The following is a 23,089-nucleotide window of genomic DNA, read 5'->3' as shown; positions in this document are numbered from 1 at the left end:
AGACTTAGATGAAAGCTAATGGAAGAGATGGCTAGATGGGGTCAGCCTCCTATCTTAATTATAGTCCTATTACACATTCTCAACAAGCCCTTAGATATTTAGGCTAAACCACTTAACCCCAGGTGCAAAATTGTCCAAGTAGAGATGTAAGCATCCGACAACCACGAGCTCTTCACGACTTTGCTTCGCCTCGATTCGATCTTCGTGATGACGCCACGAGCCGCCTCCTGTTCCCGCTGGAACTCCACCAGGTTTTGTGGCTCAAACCCAAAAACTGTTCACTGGTGGTTTTGAGGTCCAAACCACCAAACCACTCTGGAGAAGTGCATCCGCTACGCCTCCTCCACGATCTCAATACATGTCACCGTCGTCCCTCGACCGCCTGATCACCAAATTATCTTGTGCTCCTCGCTTGACTTGGTCAACACGGTCCACTCCTCCATGTACACTTGCACTCGTCGATGTCCCCAAGTGTTAGCCACCCACGGTCAGTCCTCCAGCTCCTTGGTCCCTTAATCCAAGCCTCACGTCCGTCTTTCACCTGTCCAGTCCATTGGCACAGCATGTCTCTACGTGATCTTCTCATAGCCATCGACCGTCTTAGTGCTCTACACCTACACACGACAAAGCCAAGAGACATGTTGCACAACATAAACACTCATGCAATGGTCAGCCTCTAAACTCAACCAAAGCCGATCATCTCCTGACAATCACTCATCGCAACTCGACACACAAGGGAACAAATCAACCTTGTGTTCGCATGATCTAATACACACACTTTGTTAGATCTCACCTAGTGACACTTGGAGAACCACATTAGCTAAAGAATTCCCCTCTTTACAGTATGGTTATCTATCCTAAACCCGCACATTCACTTCTCTACACACCTTTGTCTAGCTAAAGCAAAACCAACACTTACGCCTTTCCTTTTAGGCTTTGATTTTCTTCTTCCATCATATGCATCATCTCATGTTGACCACATGCAATCTATGGTCCTTGACATCTCTCCCTCATGGCCCCATGTAGCTCAACAACTTGTGGAATAACGTTCCTAGTTTAATATAATCATCTCAATGAAACATGTAGTCCACTAATGTTCTTACTCAGTTACTAATGAGAGTCTAACCTAGCACTACTACAAAAACGTCATCAGCGCCGGTTCCACACCCCTCATCATCGCCGGGTTTGGCCCCTTGGCGATGAAAGTCATTGGTGATAAGAATGGTCATAGTATATAACCGCCGGTTCATGTTATTAGCCAGCGGTGATTCATTCCAAAATCAGGTAAAAAGAAGCTAAAAATTAGATTTAATCCCCAGAAGAGCCCACTAGCTAGCTGCACTACATGATTTTTCGCTCAAAAATCCGCGCGCTACGCGATGGTGGGATTCGAACCTGAGACCTGTGTCCTCACAGGTAGCTGCTCTAACCACTCCACCCTAAGTGGCTTGTGTCTAAATGGCATATTTATTACCCTAGTATTCACTTCTAAGGATTTGGAAATGAATATTTAGGGCGCTAAATGACTTCAGATGAAAAACTCATCAACTACAAAGTTATTGTTCTAATCAAGATCTACAACTTTGATGTTGGTCATTTCGCCATCCGAGGTTGTTTGAACAATTTGAATTTCCAACTGTGTGAACTTCAACCATACTTTTGGGGCCTCAATTGATTTCAAATGAAAAAGTCATCAACAACAAAGTTGTAGTTCTCATCGAGATCTATAACTTCGGTTTTGGTCAATTTTACATCCGAGGTCGTTTGAAAATTGTGAATTTCAAAATTTTAGAACTTCATATACAAATTTGAGACCCTAAATGATTTCTAATGAAAAATTTGTCAACTTGCTTTTGACAATTTTTCATGTGAGGTTGTTTGTACAATTTGAAAAAATGAATATTAAAATATGAGAGCTTCAAACAGAATTCTATGACCGTGAATGATTTCAAATAAAAAGTCATCAACTAAAATCTATAACTTTGATATAAAGTTTATTTTCATCTAACTTTGTTTGAAAAAGCTATGAATTTTATTTTGCTGCAGCACAACTCAAACCGTTGGTGAAAGTGAAGGTGAAAATGGGTCAACCGTCACCTCCAGTTGGTAATACAAACCAGCGGTAATGGTAGGTTATCACCGCCGGTTCGTGTTACGAGCCAGCGGTGATAATCGCCCCCATTTTCACCAACAGTTCGTAACACAAACCGGTGGTGAAAATCATTTTACCAACGGTTCATAATACGAACTGACAGTGAAAGTGGCGGCAGTGATTATCAATCTGCAGCAGTGTAGGGTATGTTAAACCCTTGGGTCAGGGACGAGACAACTTGGTAACCCCCAACTAATTATCCAAATCAACCGGGGGCTCGGGGGCTACACCCATCATGTACGCCTGTGCGTACACTCCGAGCCACAAGCAAGTGGCCTATGAGGCCTCCGAAGGCCCGACCTAGAGGAAGTCCCAGTGGCTAAGGGACAAAACCAAGCTAAGAGGGGCCAAGTCCCCAATTTAGGCCACCCTCGCTCGAGGGCTCGCAAGGGGGTCTCCGACTCAGGGGTGCCCTAGCCGAGGTGGCGCCCCCGTGGAAGCCCAGTCTTGGCTCGGGCTGAGCATTTGCCCTAAGCAATGCCAAAAATCAGCCCTAGAATATGTCAAGCGCACGAAGCCTAACAGGCTTTGAGCGGCAGAAGCACCACACCACCATACCATTCCACAGTCGTGAAGTGTTGTCAACCACTCTCTTGGCAGGGTCATCACTACTACAGAATCGTTGTGTAGTCCGACTCATAATCCATGTAACCAAATTAAATATTAGTCTTTCCAAACACCTTCAACGTGCTGGCAGTATGCTTCAATGTCCATTTATTAGTAGCATAGTCTTTAAGGATCCAGATTGAAAGTTGAGACATATTGTGACCACCAACACCACTAACAGTACATACACACAAGTGACCCTGAGCTTGATGGATGGAGGGTAGAGTACCACGAGGCCTAGGAATTTTCCTCCATGTTTTTCCCTTCATATCCACTGCAAGTATCACAGAGTACTCCATAATGTGTAGAAAACCGTTAAGAAACACACTTGCTGATCTTGAACGTATCACATCATCAATGTCCTGGCCCCATTCAGATTCCTTATAGGTCCATTCTGTAGTTTCAGATGAGTAGATCTCCACACCTAGGCACTCAACATCCTCATGCTCCACAAATTCAATCACATGAAAGTGCGGGGAGGCTATCGGATCGAACCCCAATCAAGCCAGACTGACACGGATGCTAGGTGGCAGTAGCCGGAAATTCTTGGTTGATGGATTGTAGATGACATATCGGGGTCCAGCACCAGTAGCCTCAACGCACGAGTATAGGACTAGCCCATTGCAGCAATCAAAGATAGCTACATTGTCCCTGGGGAAGGGCAAGAAGGACAAGTCAGGGAGTTCATCGGTGAAGCTGGTGAAGTTTCACATGCCATTCTCTCCATCGTAGAAGTTGGCCATAGTCTAGGGTAGCACCTTACGGTTGTGGGAGATGAGGCTGTTCTAGGAGCGATAGACACATTTGCAGCAGAATAAGGAGCGGGCAGGGAGGCAGCGGAGGATATTAAGAATGACATCCTCTGTGAGGCTGGCCAGCGCGTTCCTCTTGCTAGGGGCCTCCTCCATTTCGTAGAGCCTACGATCGTCATTGTGCAGTAGGATGACAGCTTCCTTACAAATGAGATCACTAAGATCTTGTGATCTTGTTTGGATCTATCCACATGTGTTGGGATGGATTGAAGTGGATCTTGAGCTAAATTTTATAGCAATCCACCTCAACACATGTGGATTGAGATGAATCTGACAACATCCAAACAAGGCATAAAGAGGAAAATAATCCGACAAAGATCTATCATTGAAGTGCAAAAGCATACCTTGCCTTTGGATCTGGCGGCGGTGCGACGCAAGGCGTGCACACAAATAGCGAGACAGGAACAATGGGTCGGCCGTGCAGGAGGTGGCGGTGGCCGGTCGGCCTTATCGGGGCTTCAGTCTAGATCTAAGGGTCCAGATTCAATACGCACTAATGGACGGCATAGATTTCGAGCATCAACCATCACCAACGCACCCATTCAAACAATGGTTGTTCACTACCGGTTCATACGGTAATCCAATGGTGATAACCTGATCACCGCCAGACCTTACTGTAGCGCACACGTCCATCATGGCACCGGTGGTAAAACAAATGTTATCTCTAATGGGTTCATCGGGTGACAGACATAGAACGAGCAGCTGGTGGTGAAAACCTTTCTATCGCCGGACCAGTAGACGACATGGCAGCGAAGGGCAAGATTCTATTCACCGTCGGATCATACACCGAGCCAGCGGTGAAAGCGTGCATCACCGCCAGTTATTCGGCCAGGAAGGGGTCCATGGGTAATGAGCCGGCGGTGATACGTATCACCGCCGGTTATCTCAAAACCGTTGGTGAAGGTCCCGGTGGTGAATAGACTTTCTCTAGTAGTGCATGACCAGGACATGGCGAGTCAGGACAAGCAACTCTCCTGTGCCCACATAGTCGGTGGGCTCCGAGCCCGCTTGGTAGCCCCTTCAGGTAGGGGCAGAAATAGTGTGCCAACGAAGCTTAGAGAAGGCTTGCATAGGGAAGGTGACACTACAGCAAATAGCACCTGGTGGATAGCACCAAGCTATAGCAGGACCATAGGGGGTGGTTGCGATTTTGTCAGCCCTCAACTGCAATATACAAAGGAGGAACAATGGTGCCAAGAGAAGGAGGACCAAAAGCATAAGGGCAAGAAACCCTAGAGAAACCATTCGACTTATACTTCCATTCCCTCCTGGTATATGAGGGAAGGCATGGGCTCCTGTAGAAGGGATCTTGAAACAGAACCACTAACCAGCCGATCAGATCTTGCAGAAGAGACGTCGAACACGATCAAACCCTGAGATTAGCTTAGCGCGTCATCCTAGATCTCACTCTTGATTGCTCCATTGCCTGAACTTCTCATTTGAGAATTCCTAACATGAAGAATACCACTGATGGATGTAGGGCTTAGATGCTCGAACTAGGATAAACCCCTTGTGTTTGAGTGCTTAAGCTGCTGGAGGAACAGACACACTGACCCACAATGAACAACCCGATTGCTGCTGCATTTTTGAACCCATGATAGTTACCAAAACCAAACCAAGACTTTCAAGTATCCCTTGTCAAAATCGGCCTAGGCCGGTTTCTTCAACCCCTGCATTGCTTTCTACCAAAACCAGCTCAGGCCGGTTTCAAAACTAGCATGGGCCAGTTTTCTCTGGTTCCACTCCTTTTATTGTCCTTTTTGTTGTTTGATGGAATATGGGGTCTATCTCCTTGAATACTTGTTCCCTCACCTTCTCCAAGCCTTCTTGCTTCTATTTCTTACAATAAGCCCACTGGAGTATATGCTCCTTTGTCTTGGACAAGCCCGATGGACACCACTTTGGCTAGAAATATTTGGAGCCTCCCTTGTTACTCTCGGTCTCATGATCATTAGTGGCATAACCCATAAACACTTCTTGCATTACTGCTGGAGCCAGATTCTCAATTACAATTAGCCCATCAATTTTTATGACTAGCACCTCTGTAGAACCGATTATGATATATGCTTGCTTAGAAGCCTTATTCAGAAGGGTAGCGGGAACCACCTCTTTCTTCTTAGGAACATATATTTGCTTTGCTAGTGCCTTTCCCTTTTGTTGCAAAGTTGGAGCAGCAAGATTTTCTATATCTAGCTTACTTTGCCCTGCCCTACTAGAACTTGATTGGTCGTTGCCCAATTGGCTGAAACTAGAACGATGTGGATCATGACTAGCAGGTATTCTGACTCATTGATGTTGCATATGAGGCCCTTAGAGGTACGACACCCACACCCACCTCGCCCCCACACTAGACATGGTGAATACAGCATCAGGGGCTCCCAATAGGGCACACATGGAGCAATGTGCTACTGAATTTGAGTCACAGCATGTGACTTTACACTCTATTTTGGTGGCTCCCCTTGTTAACTTCCTTCAGGGGTGAACACACTTTTTTTATTAGCCAATTCATTGAATCGGCCTTTTGCTACCTATACTTTCTCATAAGGTGGTCAAATGTTGACTAAAACTGCACCTGCTTGCTAGAAACCTTAGTTTCATTAGTATTCAAAGTCCTAGTCTCACGACGCTTCAGTTTAAACATGTGTCGCACTTTTTTATCAATGCTAGCTTGGTCGATTTCAGAAAATGAACTTGTTTTTTCTCTTCACCACCCTAGAATTTGCTTCTCTGACTTCCAAAGTTGCCATACCACCTCCGTTTGGACAGTAGTGATGTTGGTTGTCTTCTTCTTGACTTCAGAAGCTTTTCCTTGCCCCCCCCCCCCCCCCCGAGCCCGGAAGACTTGATAGTAATTTCGAGGTTCTCCCAGCCATCATCGCACCTTACAAGCACAACCTCACGAGCCAACTTCTTCTCACCCTTTGCTGATTCCGGGGTTCACCAATTTCCAATAGTAGAATTGGCATGATCCGGCTGAATCGAGTTCAAGCATGTTGACCAAGAAGGGTGTCTTGTCAATTGCATCTCATTTTGACTTAATCGTCCCTCATTAATGCCACTTATAATATGCCCATGGTTTCATCTTATCAAGTGGTGGCAAAGGATGTGACAATTTAATAAACCTATTCTTAAGCAATTCATCCAAATTATGCTCAGGTTTAGATGGGTCAAAAGAAAACTTCATCTCTTCTTGCCAATTCTTATGAATCAGCTTGAGAGACTAGCATGTGATTGATTTAGCTTGTGTTGGCCAAACAAATTCAACAAGACAACATTCATTAATTTCATCATCCAAGCTATCTGAATGATATTCAAGAGCATGCATATTAAGACGATGACCTATGAACATCCCTAGCATCTTTAGAGCAAGGTTCAATAGCTAAATTCTATTGCAACAACTGATTCAAAGTAAGAAATTCAAAATGCTCAAGCTTGTCTTTAACATTAGGGCACAAACCATTAATAAAAGCCAAATCATCATCAAATTAAAGCATCAGTTGTTTATATCTCTAAATCTTTTGATATAATCAGGTCAGACACATCGCTCCCTTGCCTAATTGATGTCAAATTTGATAATTTCATCTTATTAGTTTCGTTGTAAAAGTGTTCATGAAACTTTTCTTCTAATAGAGCCCAAGAACCAATGGAACAGAACGGTAAAGAAATAAACCACGAAAATGATGTAGAAATAAGAGAATGGAAATTTTGAACTTTCATAAAATCCAGGGTACTAGCTTCACCCATTTGTGCAACAAACAAATGAATATGTGCCACGTTTGATTTACTATCTTCACCGCTGAATTTTGAAAAAATCCGGTACCGTCCAATTATTAGGAGCTTTCATAAAATCAAAATTAGAAGGGTGTGACTCATGATATATTATTCCTGCTAGGCATAATTTTTGTACACCCAGACTTGATTCAATTGACCTAGCTACTTACTCTCCAAATTGAATAAAATTTTCAGTAATATCGGCTTGAGAGAGGATGGGTACACTGTCAAGCGTAGAAATCGTAGTCGGGGACTTAGGAGGGTTAGGCAACACCATAGTATGTGCCAACTAAAGTCACGGTGCTGCTGGTCCGTCATTGGCTCGTGTAGTGTAAGCCTAATTTGGCGTGTACGTGACGAGTGGCAGTGTTGTGTGCTAACCTCACCTATATCGGCCCTGTTGATTTCATGCACCGAAAAGGGACAATTTGGCTTGATTGGCATCATACAAATTTTGATTGTCATAAAAGTTGATAGGCATCCGATATTAAGATTGCTTAGCAACAGGGGCTGATCCACTAGTAGACACACCATGAGGCAAACTAGTAGGATGATCAACATGCTTACTTTCTAATCAATTAAAACATGTCATGATCACATTAATAGCAGAGAGTGAGCTATTATCACCTTCTTGTGAATCATCTAAAATCTTAGCATAATCAAGCATGAGTAGGAGGCAGATCATCACCTTTCCATCATCTTTTACCACAGTTGTAGACGTGGAAGTTGAATGTGGTCACCAAAGATGGGATCTTTGTATTGGGTGACGACGACTCCCTCGCGATCTATTGTGTTACTCGAACAAGTTGTTTTTAGTTCAGCGATGAATATCGCTTCTAGCATTTGGTAAGTGTGTTGATGCCAAAAAGTCGCCAAAAAGTGAAACATGATTGTCCCCAATGGAGTCGCCAAAAAGTGTGTTGATGCAAAATCCGGTCACACACGAGCAAGGGTAAGCTAGCCCAAGGCCGCACATGGCCTAGCGTGCAGATTCGACACACATTCTTCGCCCGAAGAGCCCATAAACACATCCCGAGAAGACCTGTTGGGAAGGAGCACAACTGGGTTGCCCTAGGATTAGAATGACCACCTAGAAAGCCAACAAATCACATCAAGAGTGGTTCTGGACAGCAGGGGTTGGAAAAGCTTGAGTTAGGAGACGAGGATAGTAGATTGATTGTTTAGATTATTGTGTGTGGTTCACCTTAGTCGGTCGTGATCCTCTGATATATATAGAGGGGTAGTCTTATCCCAATAGAAAACATTTTCAAATAATAATATCTGCAATTATCCAATGAGATTGGGCAAGTTTGCATTGAATTTGGATTAATTTGGACTAGGAAAGATAAAACCGGCTCAAGCCAATTTCCCAAACCTGTCTAGGCCAGTTCACATGGGGCCTGACGAGTTGGCTGTGAAAACTGGCCTGAGCAAGTTTTCATTTCTTTAAATGGCTAGTAATTTAAATACAAATTTAAGGGGCTACTTATACTATCTATTATGATGCCATGTGAATAATTGGTTGAAAACTGGGGGCTATTTTAAATTATGCTTCGTAATGGCATAGGTGGGTAATTTGAATACATATTTGGTGGTTACTTTATTCAAAATACCAAAGACTGGGACACTAGCACATTAAAACTTTTCACAGGCGGTCAAAAAAGATCATCGCAGGTGGGTATCACGTCCGCCTATGCTCCAATGTCTTCATTAATCTGATTTCCAGAGGCAATTCTAAATGCCCGCCTTCGTTAATCCAAATAAAAAACCAAAAAAGCATAGAAACAGGCGTCCATCTGTTCTTGGCGGCAGTGTGGGAGAGGAGGCCATCTTCCCTGTGCCGCCGCCGGGGTAGAGGTGGCGCCCCGCACACCGCTGCTGGGGTGGAGGCCGTCTTCCCCGTGCCGCCACCAGGGTGGAGACCGTGCCCCGCATGACGCCAACGTGTAGGAGGCCATCGCCAGGAGAGATGTCACAAGGGAGGAAGAGGACTAGCGAGGTGTCGCGAAGACAGCGGGATTGGAGAAGTGTGGGAGACGCCAAACCCTTACTTTTGGTATTTATATAAGTCCGTTAGATGATTTGGATGTGTGCTTTCCTGGGCCTCGGCCATATTAATAGAGGCGGGCCTCTTAAGGTACCCACCTCTAAAAATAGGCCCTATTTTCAGAGGTGGACCACCGTAAATAGATTTTGAGAGGCAAGCAACTTTTATGTGTCTCCGTAAATAAAGCGACCACCTATGTAAATAGATTTTGAGAGACGGACAATTTTTTTGGTGTCTTCGTAAATGAAACGACCGCCTCCGAAATTCATTAGGTATTTTAAAAGACACGTAAAATTTGTGCCTGCCTCTGCCAATAAAAGTGGACTGTCTCCTAAATTTTTTTTTTTGTGGTAGTGAGAATTATTTAGATAATATAGCTTTGATGGCTAATAAATTCTCTTTTTTTGTGAGAATTTATAGGATATACCTTTTTTCTAAGATGTCTTGTGTGAACTAATGTGAAGGCTCCATTGGGAACTTTGGTTAGTAATATAAAAATATGTGTTTTTATCCTTTGCAATGGAACCCTATGGATCTTTGATGTGTATTTTGTTGAAACCTAAACTTAAGTTATGTAAGCTCTTGTTGAATCCCTTTAAGTCATATCATAAATCTATATTTTGGGTTTCAATTTTTAATCTTATTATTAGTTGTTACAATTTTGTATGTATGTGTTAAGTTGAAAGCCTAGTGATTATTGTACATTTTAAGAAAAAGTTTCCTTTTTATTTTATTAAAAAGATTCTAGGTCATAAGCTACTCCCTTAGTTACTACAATTACACAAAAAATTGTGTCAGCCTGTATAGGCACTATCACTCAAGATGCTCAATTTGCTATATCAAAAAATTATATGTGTGGTAGTAGTTCTTATTAAAAAATGTAGAGTGCTTAAAAGTAGTTACTAGTATATTGATATGACGTATTGTTTCAGTCAAGATTGGAAAACTTATCTAGAGTAATAACTTATGAAATTATTGTAATTAAGTATTAATATCATTTAAAGTGAATTGTAAGTGTCTTTTGTATATGGTTTGTGTCGCAGGGTCGAAACCACGGCAAGCATTGTTGTTCATGGTGTCACTGAGTGTGTGTCTCTGGTGGCTCAAGTGGACTCAAGAACACAGAAAGGACGCATGGTTTATCCTGGTTCGGGCTATCGGGGCCCTACATCCAGCAGCTGATGATCCTTATCTTCAAGAGCATCCAAAATCGGGGGGTTACAACATAGTGTAAGAGAGAGATTTGGTAGGGGATCGCCCGGTGCTGATCCTTGAAAGCCTCGCCTCCGGTGAGATCTTCCACCTAACCGGAGAGGAGGAAGACGATGGAAACAGGGGAGGAGCTCTCGGTACTCCTCTCGGGGTGGATCTGCTCTCGGTGCAGAGCTCGAGCTGTCTCGTGAGGACTCGACTAATCTGTTCGGAACTGTCCTCCCCCTCTAGGATCCGACCTTCCCCTTATATGCTGATGTAGGTCGGGTACACGACGGTTTGGGGGAGTCTAGCATATGGTCTACATGCGCCAGAGTCCAGGAGGGTCTTGCAGCGGCGTCGTGTGGACCTTGGCATTGTCGTGGAGCCAAAGAAGTGCTAGGCGTCGTCTGGCCGCTCTGTTCTAACACGCTGAGTATCAGGTTGTGTCGGCTTGGACCGGCCTCCACCAAATGCACCTTCTAGAGGCTTCTTGGTGGTGAAAGCCCCTGAAGCCAGCAGAGGAGTTTGTTTTCTTGTGTCACACCCCATGCGTGACCCTGTTGAAGGAGCGGTGGACAGGGCCGCGCCTGCTGGGTAGAGCCAAGGAGCTCCCGAGCCTCGGGGGCGCCTATCTTCTGTCCCGAGCCTTGGCTAGCGCCAAAGGCCGTGAGGGGGCCAAGGATAGGGTCCAGGCTTCCATCGATGGGAGCCTGAGGCTCAGGCGAGCCCCCGAGCCTCGAGCAGAGGCGGTGGGTGGGCTCGGCCCGATTCCTTAGCCAGAGGGTGCGCACGAGCGCACCCGAGGGGTGTAGCCCCCGAGTCCCGGGCGATCCTAAAAGGGTCGGTCAGGGGGTCTCTTGGTCGGGAACCTTTGATCCCGAGGCTTAACATACCCCTTTGTCAGGATCTCGTCGGTATGCATCATGCCACCGTATTTTGTAGTGTTTGTGCTTGAATAAGGTCTTTTGGCCATGATTTGTATGAGCCCTAGTGCGTATATATAAGACTCTATTAAAGTATACTTCGATAATACTCCCTATGTTTGTTTTTATATCTCACATTTTACTTTGTCCTAAGTTAAACAATTTTATCTTTGACTATCTATTTCAAAAAATATATTATAGTTTTACAACATATAAATATGTATTATGAAATTATTTCTTATAGTGAATCTAAAACCATAATTCTTATATTATGAAACCGATATAATTTTTTCAAAAATCGATGTTTGAAAGATACAAATATATATATTTGACCTAGAACAAAGTTAATACGACGTGTAAGTAAAAACGGAGAGAGTAGTAGGTATGGTTTCTGACGCCATACTGTACGTCAAGTGCTTATCGGTTGCTGAGGCAGTGACAGTGACCAATACAAGACGCACAATGTATTTCTGAAAAGAAAGTCTTTGCCACGTAGTGCATTTAACAATATTTTCTTTTTTTAAACATGTACAGGTACCTAGTTATAGTTGATGACATTTGGCATAGTGGAGAATGGGAAACCATCAAGAAGTCTCTTCCAGATAATAATCTGGGCAGTAGAATTGTCACGACGAGTCGTGTTAATGCTATAACGGAGAAGTGGTGTGATGATTTTGATGCCTTGGTCTACAAAATTGATCATGGTTATGATTATAATTTTTATAGAGTAGACTTCACTACTCAAATGAATGCTGACGTGGTTGGAGAAGGTTTTCACCGAGGCCATGGTATTGTCAAAATGTGTCGTGGTATACCGTTAGCAGGGGCATGTATGATTTCGGCATTGGCAAAGGAGCGAGAGCGTCAAGAACAGCAAGGGCTATGTGTACTAGGTACACGCGATGTGCAAGACAGGATTGAGGAACAAGTTACCAGAAATGGAATTCAGAACACTCCAGGGTTTGAACCATTGGTAGAGAGCTTGGACCTTGGCTATAACCATCTTCCTCATCATATGCTGAAGACTTGCTTGTTGTACTGCAGCATATACCCCGAGGGTCACTATTTTAAAAGGGATGATTTGGTCAGACGATGGACCGCTGAAGGTTTCGTTTGTAAGGAGGCAGCAGAAGATTACTTCGATGAGCTTGTCAGCAGGGGATGGTTTCAAGAATTCCCGAGTTATGGTAATAAATTGCAACCCATGATGCGAAATTACCTTAGATGGAAGTTGCGAGAAGACAATTTCATCACTTGCACTTCTGATGGTGTTCCATCCTCTCCAGTTGGCCGGCTATGTATTGACTACTGGCCGAGCAGTGATGCAGTGGATCCCATGTCAGGAATCGATTGGCATCATATCCGGTCCCTTGTCGTTTTTAAAGATGCCGAGAAGGTACCCTACAAGCATCTGCAACAGCTGCGAGTGTTGGATGTTCAACGTGTGGAACCCGATTATGTGTGGGATGCTCCGTCTGACGTTCTTGAGAATCAACATTTGAAGGATATGTGTGGGCTGCTCCGTCTCAGGCACCTGTTACTAGTGCCAGGCGTCCTTGAACGGGAGGCGTTTTATGTTATATCTTCATGTGGTGGGGATTACTGAGATCCCAGGGATTGCTGAGATGCCAGCAGAGATAGCAAGGCTGCAATATCTGGAGACTTTGCAAGTGCATGGAACAAAGATCAGAAGATTACCTGCTGAGATTGGGGACCTAAAGCAATTGAAGACTCCGGACGTGAGTTGTTGGAACACACAGCTGCCTAGGGAGATTGGGAACCTGCAGCATTTAGAGACTCTGCGCATCCGTGGAGCAAACATCAGAGAGGAGGCCTGGGAGATCATCGGGACACTGAAGAAACTCAAGACTCTGGACGTGGGTGACAAGAAGGAGCTCTCAGGGATACCTAGGGACATTGGAGAACTGCAGCAGCTGAAGAATCTGTGCGTGAGTTCGAACCCACGGATCACAGAGCTGCCCAAGGAGATTGGTAACCTGCAGCATTTGAAGACTTCGGACTTGAGTGGAACAGGGATCACAGAGCTTCCCCGTGAGATCGGGAATCTCCGGCACTTGGAGGCTCTGAATTTGGCTGGACTTCATACAATCACAAAGCTGCCTCGGGGTATTGAGAAGCTGCAGCATTTGGAGAGACTAAATCTGTCGGGGACGAGTGTGACGAAGATGCCTAGGGAAATCTGGGGACTGAAGAAACTGAAGAATCTAAATGTGAATATAGGCGGCGCACTACCCTTTGAAGCTGGACGGCTATCAAAACTGGAGAGATTGCCCAAGTACGTCCACAAAGCATGGAAGAATAGTGACCTGGTGTCATCGCTGGCAGGGGAGATCCTGTCGTTTGAACGTTTTACTGTTGATGGTGGACTAACCGTCGGCACGAAGCACATGCACATTCCACAGTGGATCAAAGAGCACTTCAACAATATTGGCACCTTGGACATCAGGATCTGCAAATTAGAGGAGCAGGATCTCAAGATTCTGCGGGAGATGCCCAACCTTTCGAACCTGATGCTAAGGTTCGAAGGTGTCCCCAGAAAGCCGATAGCCATTAGCAGTGGAGGGTTCGCAAAGCTCCAGTACCTCACTGTTGACAGCCCTGAACAACAAATTGTTCTGAGGGCCTATTTGGCAGGGCTCTGGCTCCTCTGAAAATGGCTCTGGCTCTGACTCCTCTGAAGGAGCAGCTCCTCTGGAGGAGCCGAAGCCGTTCTGGAAAACGTTTGGCAAAACGGCTCCTTCGCACTAGACGACGTGAACCCACAGCACGGAGCCGCGCGAAGCTCAGGCAAAAAATGGCTCCGACTCTTGACCGACTCCCCATGCAGAGCCCTTTCCAAAACAGGTGTTTGGCACAGCTCCTGCAGGAGCCGAAGCTGAAGCCCTTGCAGAAGCCCTGCCAAAGAGGCTCTGAGTCTTCAATTTGTTGTAATAAAGATTTGTATGAACTCTGAAGCAGAATCTATCATCTCGTGTCATATATTCTGATATATCTTGCATAGCTGTGCTACATTGTTTCTGATCCTTTTATCTATGAATTGGGCAAAAGCTGGAAAAGTTTCAAAGACTAGGCAGAGTGTGAAATTCTGTTCTCAGAATGCCATACGCCTCCTCAAGTCCTCATACGGTAAGCAATGTATAATGCAAGTCATGATTGAATAGGATCTTGCTTTTAAAATATTATTGCATTGCTATCAGTTTAATAATCCAAAAATTAGGGGAGATCACATATTTATATTCTACTCCCTCGGTCTTAAAATATAGTGCATTCTGGCATTTGAAATTTATCCTTAAATATAGTGCATTCGAGAAACAAGAAGATAATGTTTACTTAAATAAAATGTGTGATTATTTTACATAAGGAAAGCAATTCATGTACTGATCATATTTTTATATAAAGAGACTAAGAATTCACCTTTTAATCATGCGTAAAAGAATCAGATTTCAATACATTAGGAAGGTAAGTAAGGGATACATACATCTATTGCATTTTTCCTTATTTTATCTGAAAATGGCCAAAATGCACTATATTTGAGGACGGAGGGAGTACTTATATTGAATATATACGAGATATATATACCCCCAACTGGCCAAGACGACCGGGGATGTAGGTTGCCATATTTGTGAGGGAAAATCGCACAGGCAAATACCACAAACCAGCACGGCGACATTTTTATTCCTGCTCTTATTGTGGGCTTACACATGACACTCGATCTACAGACCTGGGCCTTTTACAATATTCTTTAACCTTTACACAGCAGAATGGGCAGCGCTCATATCTAAATCTTGGTAATTGGATGTTTTGAATGTGCATGCATGGTGTCCGACAAAAGAGCGATCGAGCACACTAGTATCATGGCCATGCATGGAGTGCTGCCGTGCCTACCAATCACCTGAACAACTGGTGGCCATGCATGGGTCTACGTCCAGAGGAGTGAAGCTTTGGAGAGTAGAGTGAGGGGTCCATGACGTCTCACTTCTGAGAGGTGGGCATGGAGAGGGAGACTCGCTGCGCCGGCGACTCCTTCCACTGCTGCGTGATCGTCTTGATCTGGGTGAAGAACTGCACGCCAGCCTTGCCTGATATCCCATGCCATCGTGTTAGTTACTCACAAATAGAACTTCTTTGCGATTATGTGAGTGCCATTGTGACTATTGGGGAAGGATCAAGTGGTGTTAAGCTGAGAAGGGTGTACCGTAGAAATTCAAATCTCCTGCAAATGAAGCTTTGCTTCCCGTGAAGGAGAAGAATGGCAGGGGAACTGGAATCGGCACGTTGATGCCCACCTGCAAATGAAACCATAAAAACGTTTTGAATAATAATACATGCTGCAAGAGTCACTTCATTTCTTCTGGTTCCTAGTTTTATCAAATTCAGAATGGAACCATTTCTTTCTTTTCTTTTCTTTTTTAAGTAGCATATGCAATGCAATCTAGTGATAATCTTTTGAAAATGACACATACTATACCTGGCCAGCTTCAATGTCTGTTTGAAATTTCCTGGCGGAGACACCAGATGTTGTAAATATGGAAGCCCCATTGCCATACCTGCAGACAGGGACAAATAAATATAATTTATACTAGATTGCAAGGAATGCTTCAGATCTACAAGCATAGAGGAGAAAGATATTACTTGTTTCTGTTTATAATTTGGATGGCGTCATCTAGGCTCTCTGCCTGAAATTTTGAGAAAAGAAAAGGATCAGTAATGGCAGCACAGCAAAACCTATTGATGCTGAAAGTAAAGGAAAAAAGAAATTCAGGATACCTTCATTAAGAGAAGCACTGGACCAAATATTTCCTCCTGTTTCAATAAGTTAGCAAGGTTCAATCAATATACCTTCATCAAGATAAGTTCCCTTGATTTATTTTGCGAAGGACTTGCTAAGGCCTTGTTTAGATCACCTCCAAATTCCAAGTTTTTTCACTCTCTCTCCATCACATCAATTTTTGGACACATGCATGGAGCATTAAATGTAGGTAAAAAAAATAACTAATTGCACAGTTTGGTTGTAAATCACGAGACGAATCTTTTGAGCCTAGTTAGTCCATAATCGGACAAAGTTTGTCAAATACAAACGAAACATGCTACAGTGTTCAGATTGCAAAAATTTGCAATCTAAACAAGGCCTAACTAACAGCAATATTTGACCTCCAATTTGTACAATCTTTCCAAGTTTGTTTTTGAGATTTGAGAAAATACTTAATTTGAGTAAGACTCTTCACACAGCTTACGAAGTATGAAGCAGCTACCACTGACACTGAGAAATATGAATAAATCTGATGAACTGTTCATTAATACATGCATATGTGCTTCCACCACCACAAAAGGATAATCCGCTTATGGGGATTTTGGGAAGCACTGGCTTGAAGGTGGAAACTAACACATGCAGTTTCAATACTGCATTATGCAAAGCAGATGATTTGTGACCCATTGTGGGGTGCTGAGGAACATTAGTTCTCCAGTCATAATCAGGGATTATGTTAAATGGCGCATCAGCATTATACAATTCAGAATGTGCATTTTCACAATGAATAATGGCTCCCAATAATGGTTGTGTCAACTGTCGAACATATTCGAGGTTTGCACTTCAATTTGGAACCAATTAACCTACAGTGCACTCCATATTTTAATTCTTCAAAGATACGGATAGCAGATCCTACAAATAGTTCTGCTTCTCCACGACCCTAAATCCTACAACTCAGATGCGAAGTTAAATTTCATAACCAATTTCTGAAAACTACCTTGTAACACTCCATGTCACTTTTAACATCAGCCAGAATGGTTGGACCAACAAAATTTCCATCTTCACATTGAGGAACCTGCATATTACAGAGATTTCAGGTTAACAAGATGTAGTACAACTGCAAGCAGGCTATAAACAACTGGATTATTGAAATTACCACAATCTTTCTTCCATCAAGCAACATACGAGCACCGCTGTCAACACCACTTTGGACTAAGTTACAGATACGATCCTTTGCCTGATTTTAGTGAATGTTAGCAGAAAAGAAACAGTGAAAACCCAAAAGCCCTTGATTACGAAGCTAGAAACTTCATGGGTAGTGAAGCAAGACTGCAAGATAAGAGATCCCCACAACAAACAGAAAGTTCATTTTGATCAGCAACCTAGTAACTGCGATAATGGTATGAATCCCAAGCTGATAATAGTTTTACAGCCAAACACAAAAGCTAGTATACTTCGGTCATTCATAAATACTAACAAGACTGGATAACTCGCATATGATTATATGCCAAAAGAACATTCTATTATCCTGAATCATGACTAAGTTGAGGCCAGAGATCAACTTCGATACTTGGTGCTTAAGTACTAAGCAAAGTTCACACTATGATAAAGTAATGTCACTCACTAATTCCCAAACCAATTAATTTTAATACAATAGGTCCATCTCAGTGTTAGCACTGATTACCACCTACCAGTAGAATTCTATTCAATATTCAGGTCATACAAATGAAGGGCATCAAGAACCCTATTTACACTTTTGCAGACACTTTTTGACAATAAAAAACAGCCCCTGAACTTTACTCTGGCAAAATAAAGGTCTTTGTGTCCCATCCAAGTTCAAAAAGGTTCGATGAATATCATACTTATGTGGATCTCCTTTTTACCAATAGTTGCTCATCAAGGTCCAAAGTTCAGATAGACCAATCATTTTCAGTTTGAGGAATGAGGATGCAATGTATTCTCCTCTTAATCTTTCAATAGTCAGATCATATAGGGGAAAACAGCTCTTGTATCTCAGGAAAAACAGGTAATTCTATGTAACTAACATTCACAGAGTTATTAACACTGTGTATCCACGAGTTGCATAATACAAATAACATAAATTGAGGCAGTACAAAACATGCCTGTCTGCTGATCACTGGACCAAGGTCTGCATCATTAACCGTTCCTGAATTAACAACAAGGCCACTTGCACGTTTGACTAATTCATCCTCCCTAGGACAAACTTTGGTTAGTTTGCTACCTCAGAAGACAATACAAGGAAAAAAAATCATCTTAATAGGGTATACCATGATTCTGAGCCGCCAACAAAAACAGCAGTGCTCAATGCCATGCACCTTTGCCCTGCTGCACCAAACCCAGCAGCAATAAGGGCATTTAATGTAGCATCTCTATCAGCATCAGGAAGGATAATTGCATGATTCTTTGCTCCCATATTGCACTATAAAGAAACAGAAACATATGTTGTGGATCATGCTACTTACAACAAGGTAGAAAATAAAAATAGTTCTGACTGAAAGTCAGCTGATATACAAACTCACCTGAACACGCTTGCCTGCTGCAGATGCTCTAGAATATATATGCATACCAGCCTGAGACAGAGAAATCACAAAGTATTGCTCAATTGAGAAAAGGAAGGGACTAGCTTTCAGCACTAGAAGCATCATTATTCCAATGTAGTATATGCTTGTAAGTCTAATGTAAAAAGTTCAACTAGAGTTTATAAATGCTTCTTTATAATATTGTGACAACACATTAGCATGTTGTTAACATAAATACAATAACATAAATAACTGCGTAAATGCATAGCTCTTATTGGAATCTTGATAAATTCAAAATAAATAAATTATGTAAAGATCAAAATTGATTATATTTTGAAGCATTACGATAACATTGATTCAAAAGATTAGACATGTGAGACATGTTTTGAGCAGTCCAATGGTTTTTAGTGAGCATTAAAGATTAGTAACTTAATGACATACAAAGATGAAAAGGAAAAGGTTGAAGGATCATATGTACATATTATGCAGAACAAAATATCCAACACATCATTGATGCAAAAATTGTACAACAAATAGAGAAATAGATGAGTCACTAGATTCACTTACTGTATTGGAACCAACAAAAGATACAGCCTTAATATCCTCATCATCACAAATATTGTTGACAACATCCTGCATTGGTGAAGTGCAATTAGAACCAAACAATCTAACAGGTATGAAGGTCAGCAGAATAAAATTCGCTAATGTTTTTTTTGAAAAAAGGAAAAAATAATAAGATCAAACAATTCTACAGAGTACATTAGGCAGTGTTGCCCAAAAATTGGCAGTTGTCATGTCTCATGTGTACACTACCGACACCAGCAATACATGGCAACTGAGAACATATTATTGAAAATAGAAAGGTAACAAACTAACAAAGAATACCATACATTGGTACCATGAACAATGTTCAAAACACCCTTAGGCAAACCAGCTTCCATTGCTAGCTCTGCAAGCATCATAGCAGCCCCTGTAGTATAACAATTAAAAAACGGAGCATACCGTAAGATTTCCAGTCCAAGTTAGTCAAACTTAAAGCAATTTGAAGGACTTTGTGTAGTATTTGCTACTTTGTAATGCGTCATCTTCAGCTCTTCATGAGTAATCAGTTTCCATTGTTCAAAAGAATTGCAGTGCAACCTATAATCTACATTTAACCCTTTTCATGAGCCAGTGTGGTAAGCAGCTCTCTGCTACCAGAGAAATCATTTCCTTGCGATATCTTATAACACTTGTGCAAATATTGAATTTGGGTGCAACAGATACACACCGCATATTAAAATCAGTACTCATATTCATAGCCCTTACAGTTAAAAAAGAATATATGCATATGAGTACATTTTCCCTAATTAGATTTAAAGAAACATGCAACTTAGTTACTAACCTGCAATGGTAGCTAAGCAAGTAGGCATACAGCCATGTATATTTTCAAGTTTTAGTTCATAGATATCATGACGACAACAAATTTTGTCAAGAAACTGGATAAAGGTAAAAGGATCTGCCCAATGACTAGTTGGGCTTGGCGATGAGGGGTGCAGGGAATGCTTATGCTGCTTGCTATTTGTCTTAAATAAAGATCTGAACTAGTTGAATGTAAGATCATATTTAATTAAGTACTTCCTCCATTCCAAATTATAAGACGTTTTGGCTTTTCTAAATATGTTGCTTTTACAATGTACCTAGACAGAAGCTAAAAGGCAAGCGTCTGGTGTCCTATGTGACAAAAGGGTACCACAGAAGCTAAAAGGCAAGTTTTATAGGACGGCGATTAGACCTGCTATGTTGTATGGTGCAGAATGTTGGCCTACGAAAAGACGACATATTCAACAGCTAAGTGTCGCGGAAATGCGTATGTTGCGTTGGATTTGCGGTCATACAAGAAGGGATCGAGTTCGGAACGATGATATACGTGAGAGATTAGGGGTAGCGCCAATTGAAGAAAAGCTTGTCCAACACTGGTTGAGATGGTTTGGACATGTGCAACGGAGACCTCCAGATGCACCGGTGCGTAGTGGAATCCTAAGTCAGGATAGTAACGTGAAGAGAGGCAGAGGAAGACCGAAGTTGACTTGGGTAGAGGCAATAAAAGGAGACTTGAAAGGATGGAATATACCCAAAGACTTAGCCTTAGATAGGAGTGCTTGGAAGACAGCTATTCACATGCTTGAACCTTGATTGCTTCTGTTGGGTTTCAACTCTAGCCTACCCCAACTTGTTTGGGACTTAAAGGCTTTGTTGTTGTTGTTGTTACAATGTACCTAGACATAGTGTATATTTAAGTGCATAGCAAAAGCTACGTATCTAGAAAAGCCAAACGTCTTATAATTTGGAATGAAGGGAGTAATATAATAGATAAATGTTGATGATAAAGTAAAAAATCACCTGGGTCCTTTTCCGATGGCTTAAGGACAAAAGTATTGCCACATGTAACTGCTATGGGAAACATCTGCAGCCATTGGAGAGAAGAAACATTCAAAATGACCAAATCTATTCTCTTAAGTCTTAAGTCAAACTATTTCAATGGAAAATAGCAGAACAAATAGTATGCTCATGAAAACAGTACAGGTCATGTCCTATATATTTAAGTAAGAATGCAAGGGTATAACTGTCACATAGTTCAAATGATCAATGGTGCCCGCCTTCTATTACAAACAATTTGATAGGAAAGAAAAGGTCAGGTTAGGCATACCCATAGGGGAATCATAGCAGGAAAATTAAATGGGCATATCCCAGCGCAAACACCAAGTGGCTCCCGAATGCTGAAGGTGTCAATCCCATTAGAAACATTTGATACATATTCGCCCATTTGCAGTGTTCCCATTCCACAAGCATGCTCCACCACCTCTACATGATTAGGAGTTCAAAATCAAAGTGGTACAATAAATGGTCAACATAAGAAAGAGTTCTATCACAGAAAAGGTCGACAGTTCAAGCATATGAAAAGGTCAACAGTTCAAGCATATGAAGAGAGCATTTTGGACTACAACAACTAAATCAGCAGTAATATTGGCTTTTCATGCAATCTAGATGTGGAAATCAAGAGACCACATGTGAGACTACACAAATAATGACAAACATCTATGAGTAAGCAAGATTTATGTACCTGTTGTTGCAAAACTAAGGTCTGAATTCAAGTGATGATTGAAATCTTCTTTTGGGCAAAACGGAAACTTTAAGATAATAACTCCTGCAGTCTAACCAAATAAGAAAACCAAGTGCATGCTTTGAATAATCTGGGAACTAACCTAGACCGCGGAATACGTCGCCCCAAGCATCTTTCAGTGTCTTCCCCTGCTCCGTAGTGATGTTCTCTGCAAGCTTGTCCTGTAATCAGGAGGCAACTGAAAGTCACGAAAACAAAGACCCAGATAACATCAGGATGACACGATAAGGACGTTAACTGAACAAGGAACCACCATGTTAGCCCGGATGAGCTCCTGGAACTTGAACATGACGCGCTGCCGCGTCGTGACAGGCGTGTTCCGCCACCCGGGGAAGGCCGTCCTGGCGGCATCGACAGCAGCCCTGAACTCATCGGCCGTAGTGAGCGGGATCCGCGACACCACCTCCTGCGTCGCCTGCGACACCCCCAAATGCACGCGTCAGACATCCACCGTTGACCGTTCCGAAACCGATCGATCAACCCGAAATCAAAAATCCATTCGGAGAGGGAAGCACGGCTCACGGGGTTGGTGACGTCGACGTGCTCGTCGGCGCGCGACTCGACGAACTCCCCGCCGATGAGGAGGCGCACCCTGGGCTGGGGAGGGAGGGGAGGCAAGAAGCGGGACGCGCGGTCAGTCCAGCGTGCGAGGCGGTGAGCGCAGCCACGCGCAATCAGACAGAACGTCAGAACCCGAGAACCGATTGGGGGACGGGGAGGAGCCGCGGGCACGTACCGGGGTGGAGGTGGGGCCGTTGGAGAGCCACGCTGCGGCGGCGGTGGAGAAGGGGGCCGCGGCGGCCGCCATCGCCGGAGACCGGCGGAGCCCGGGGGCTGCGCGCGTGCGGGAGGGTCAGTCACTCAGTCAGTCAGTCAGGGAAGGGAAGGGAATGCCCCGGCGCGACGGGGTATGGTTGGGCCGCGCGCGTACCTGAGCGGAAGAGCGCCGCGCGGAGCATGGGTCGACGGCCGGACGTTCGGCGGCGGCGGCGGGGCGGCGCTTCCGGATTGGGGCGCGGGGTGGCGTGGCGTGGCGTGGCGTTGGAGGACGAGCCACCGGGCACCGGGTGGAGTGTTTTGTTGGACTCGTGGGTGGGATGGGTGGCTGTGATG

General features: G+C 43.4%; 2 protein-coding genes across 2 annotated transcripts; one reads left to right on the top strand and one right to left on the bottom strand.

Moving 5' to 3' along the window:
* Positions 1-11,889: 11,889 nt before the first annotated feature.
* On the top strand, positions 11,890-14,177 carry LOC136548157 (disease resistance protein Pikm1-TS-like). The gene is made up of 3 exons (XM_066539778.1): positions 11,890-11,909; positions 12,040-13,081; positions 13,113-14,177. Exons 1-3 carry the CDS (start codon positions 11,890-11,892, stop codon positions 14,175-14,177), a joined length of 2,127 nt encoding a protein of 708 aa, XP_066395875.1.
* Positions 14,178-15,172: 995 nt separating this feature from the next.
* On the bottom strand, positions 15,173-23,089 carry LOC136549492 (methylmalonate-semialdehyde dehydrogenase [acylating], mitochondrial). The gene is made up of 19 exons (XM_066540794.1): positions 22,908-23,089; positions 22,713-22,810; positions 22,499-22,573; positions 22,230-22,391; positions 22,059-22,137; positions 21,503-21,657; positions 21,196-21,259; positions 19,704-19,783; positions 19,381-19,446; positions 18,814-18,864; positions 18,562-18,713; positions 18,397-18,487; positions 17,430-17,510; positions 17,271-17,348; positions 16,294-16,329; positions 16,159-16,202; positions 15,995-16,073; positions 15,722-15,812; positions 15,173-15,605 (listed from the first exon to the last, which is right to left on the bottom strand). Exons 1-19 carry the CDS (start codon positions 22,933-22,935, stop codon positions 15,499-15,501), a joined length of 1,617 nt encoding a protein of 538 aa, XP_066396891.1. The 5' UTR covers positions 22,936-23,089; the 3' UTR covers positions 15,173-15,498.

The sequence above is a fragment of the Miscanthus floridulus genome, chromosome 4 (assembly GCF_019320115.1).
Source record: "Miscanthus floridulus cultivar M001 chromosome 4, ASM1932011v1, whole genome shotgun sequence".
Lineage (NCBI taxonomy): Eukaryota > Viridiplantae > Streptophyta > Magnoliopsida > Poales > Poaceae > Miscanthus > Miscanthus floridulus.
This window is presented reverse-complemented; position numbering and strand designations above follow the sequence as displayed.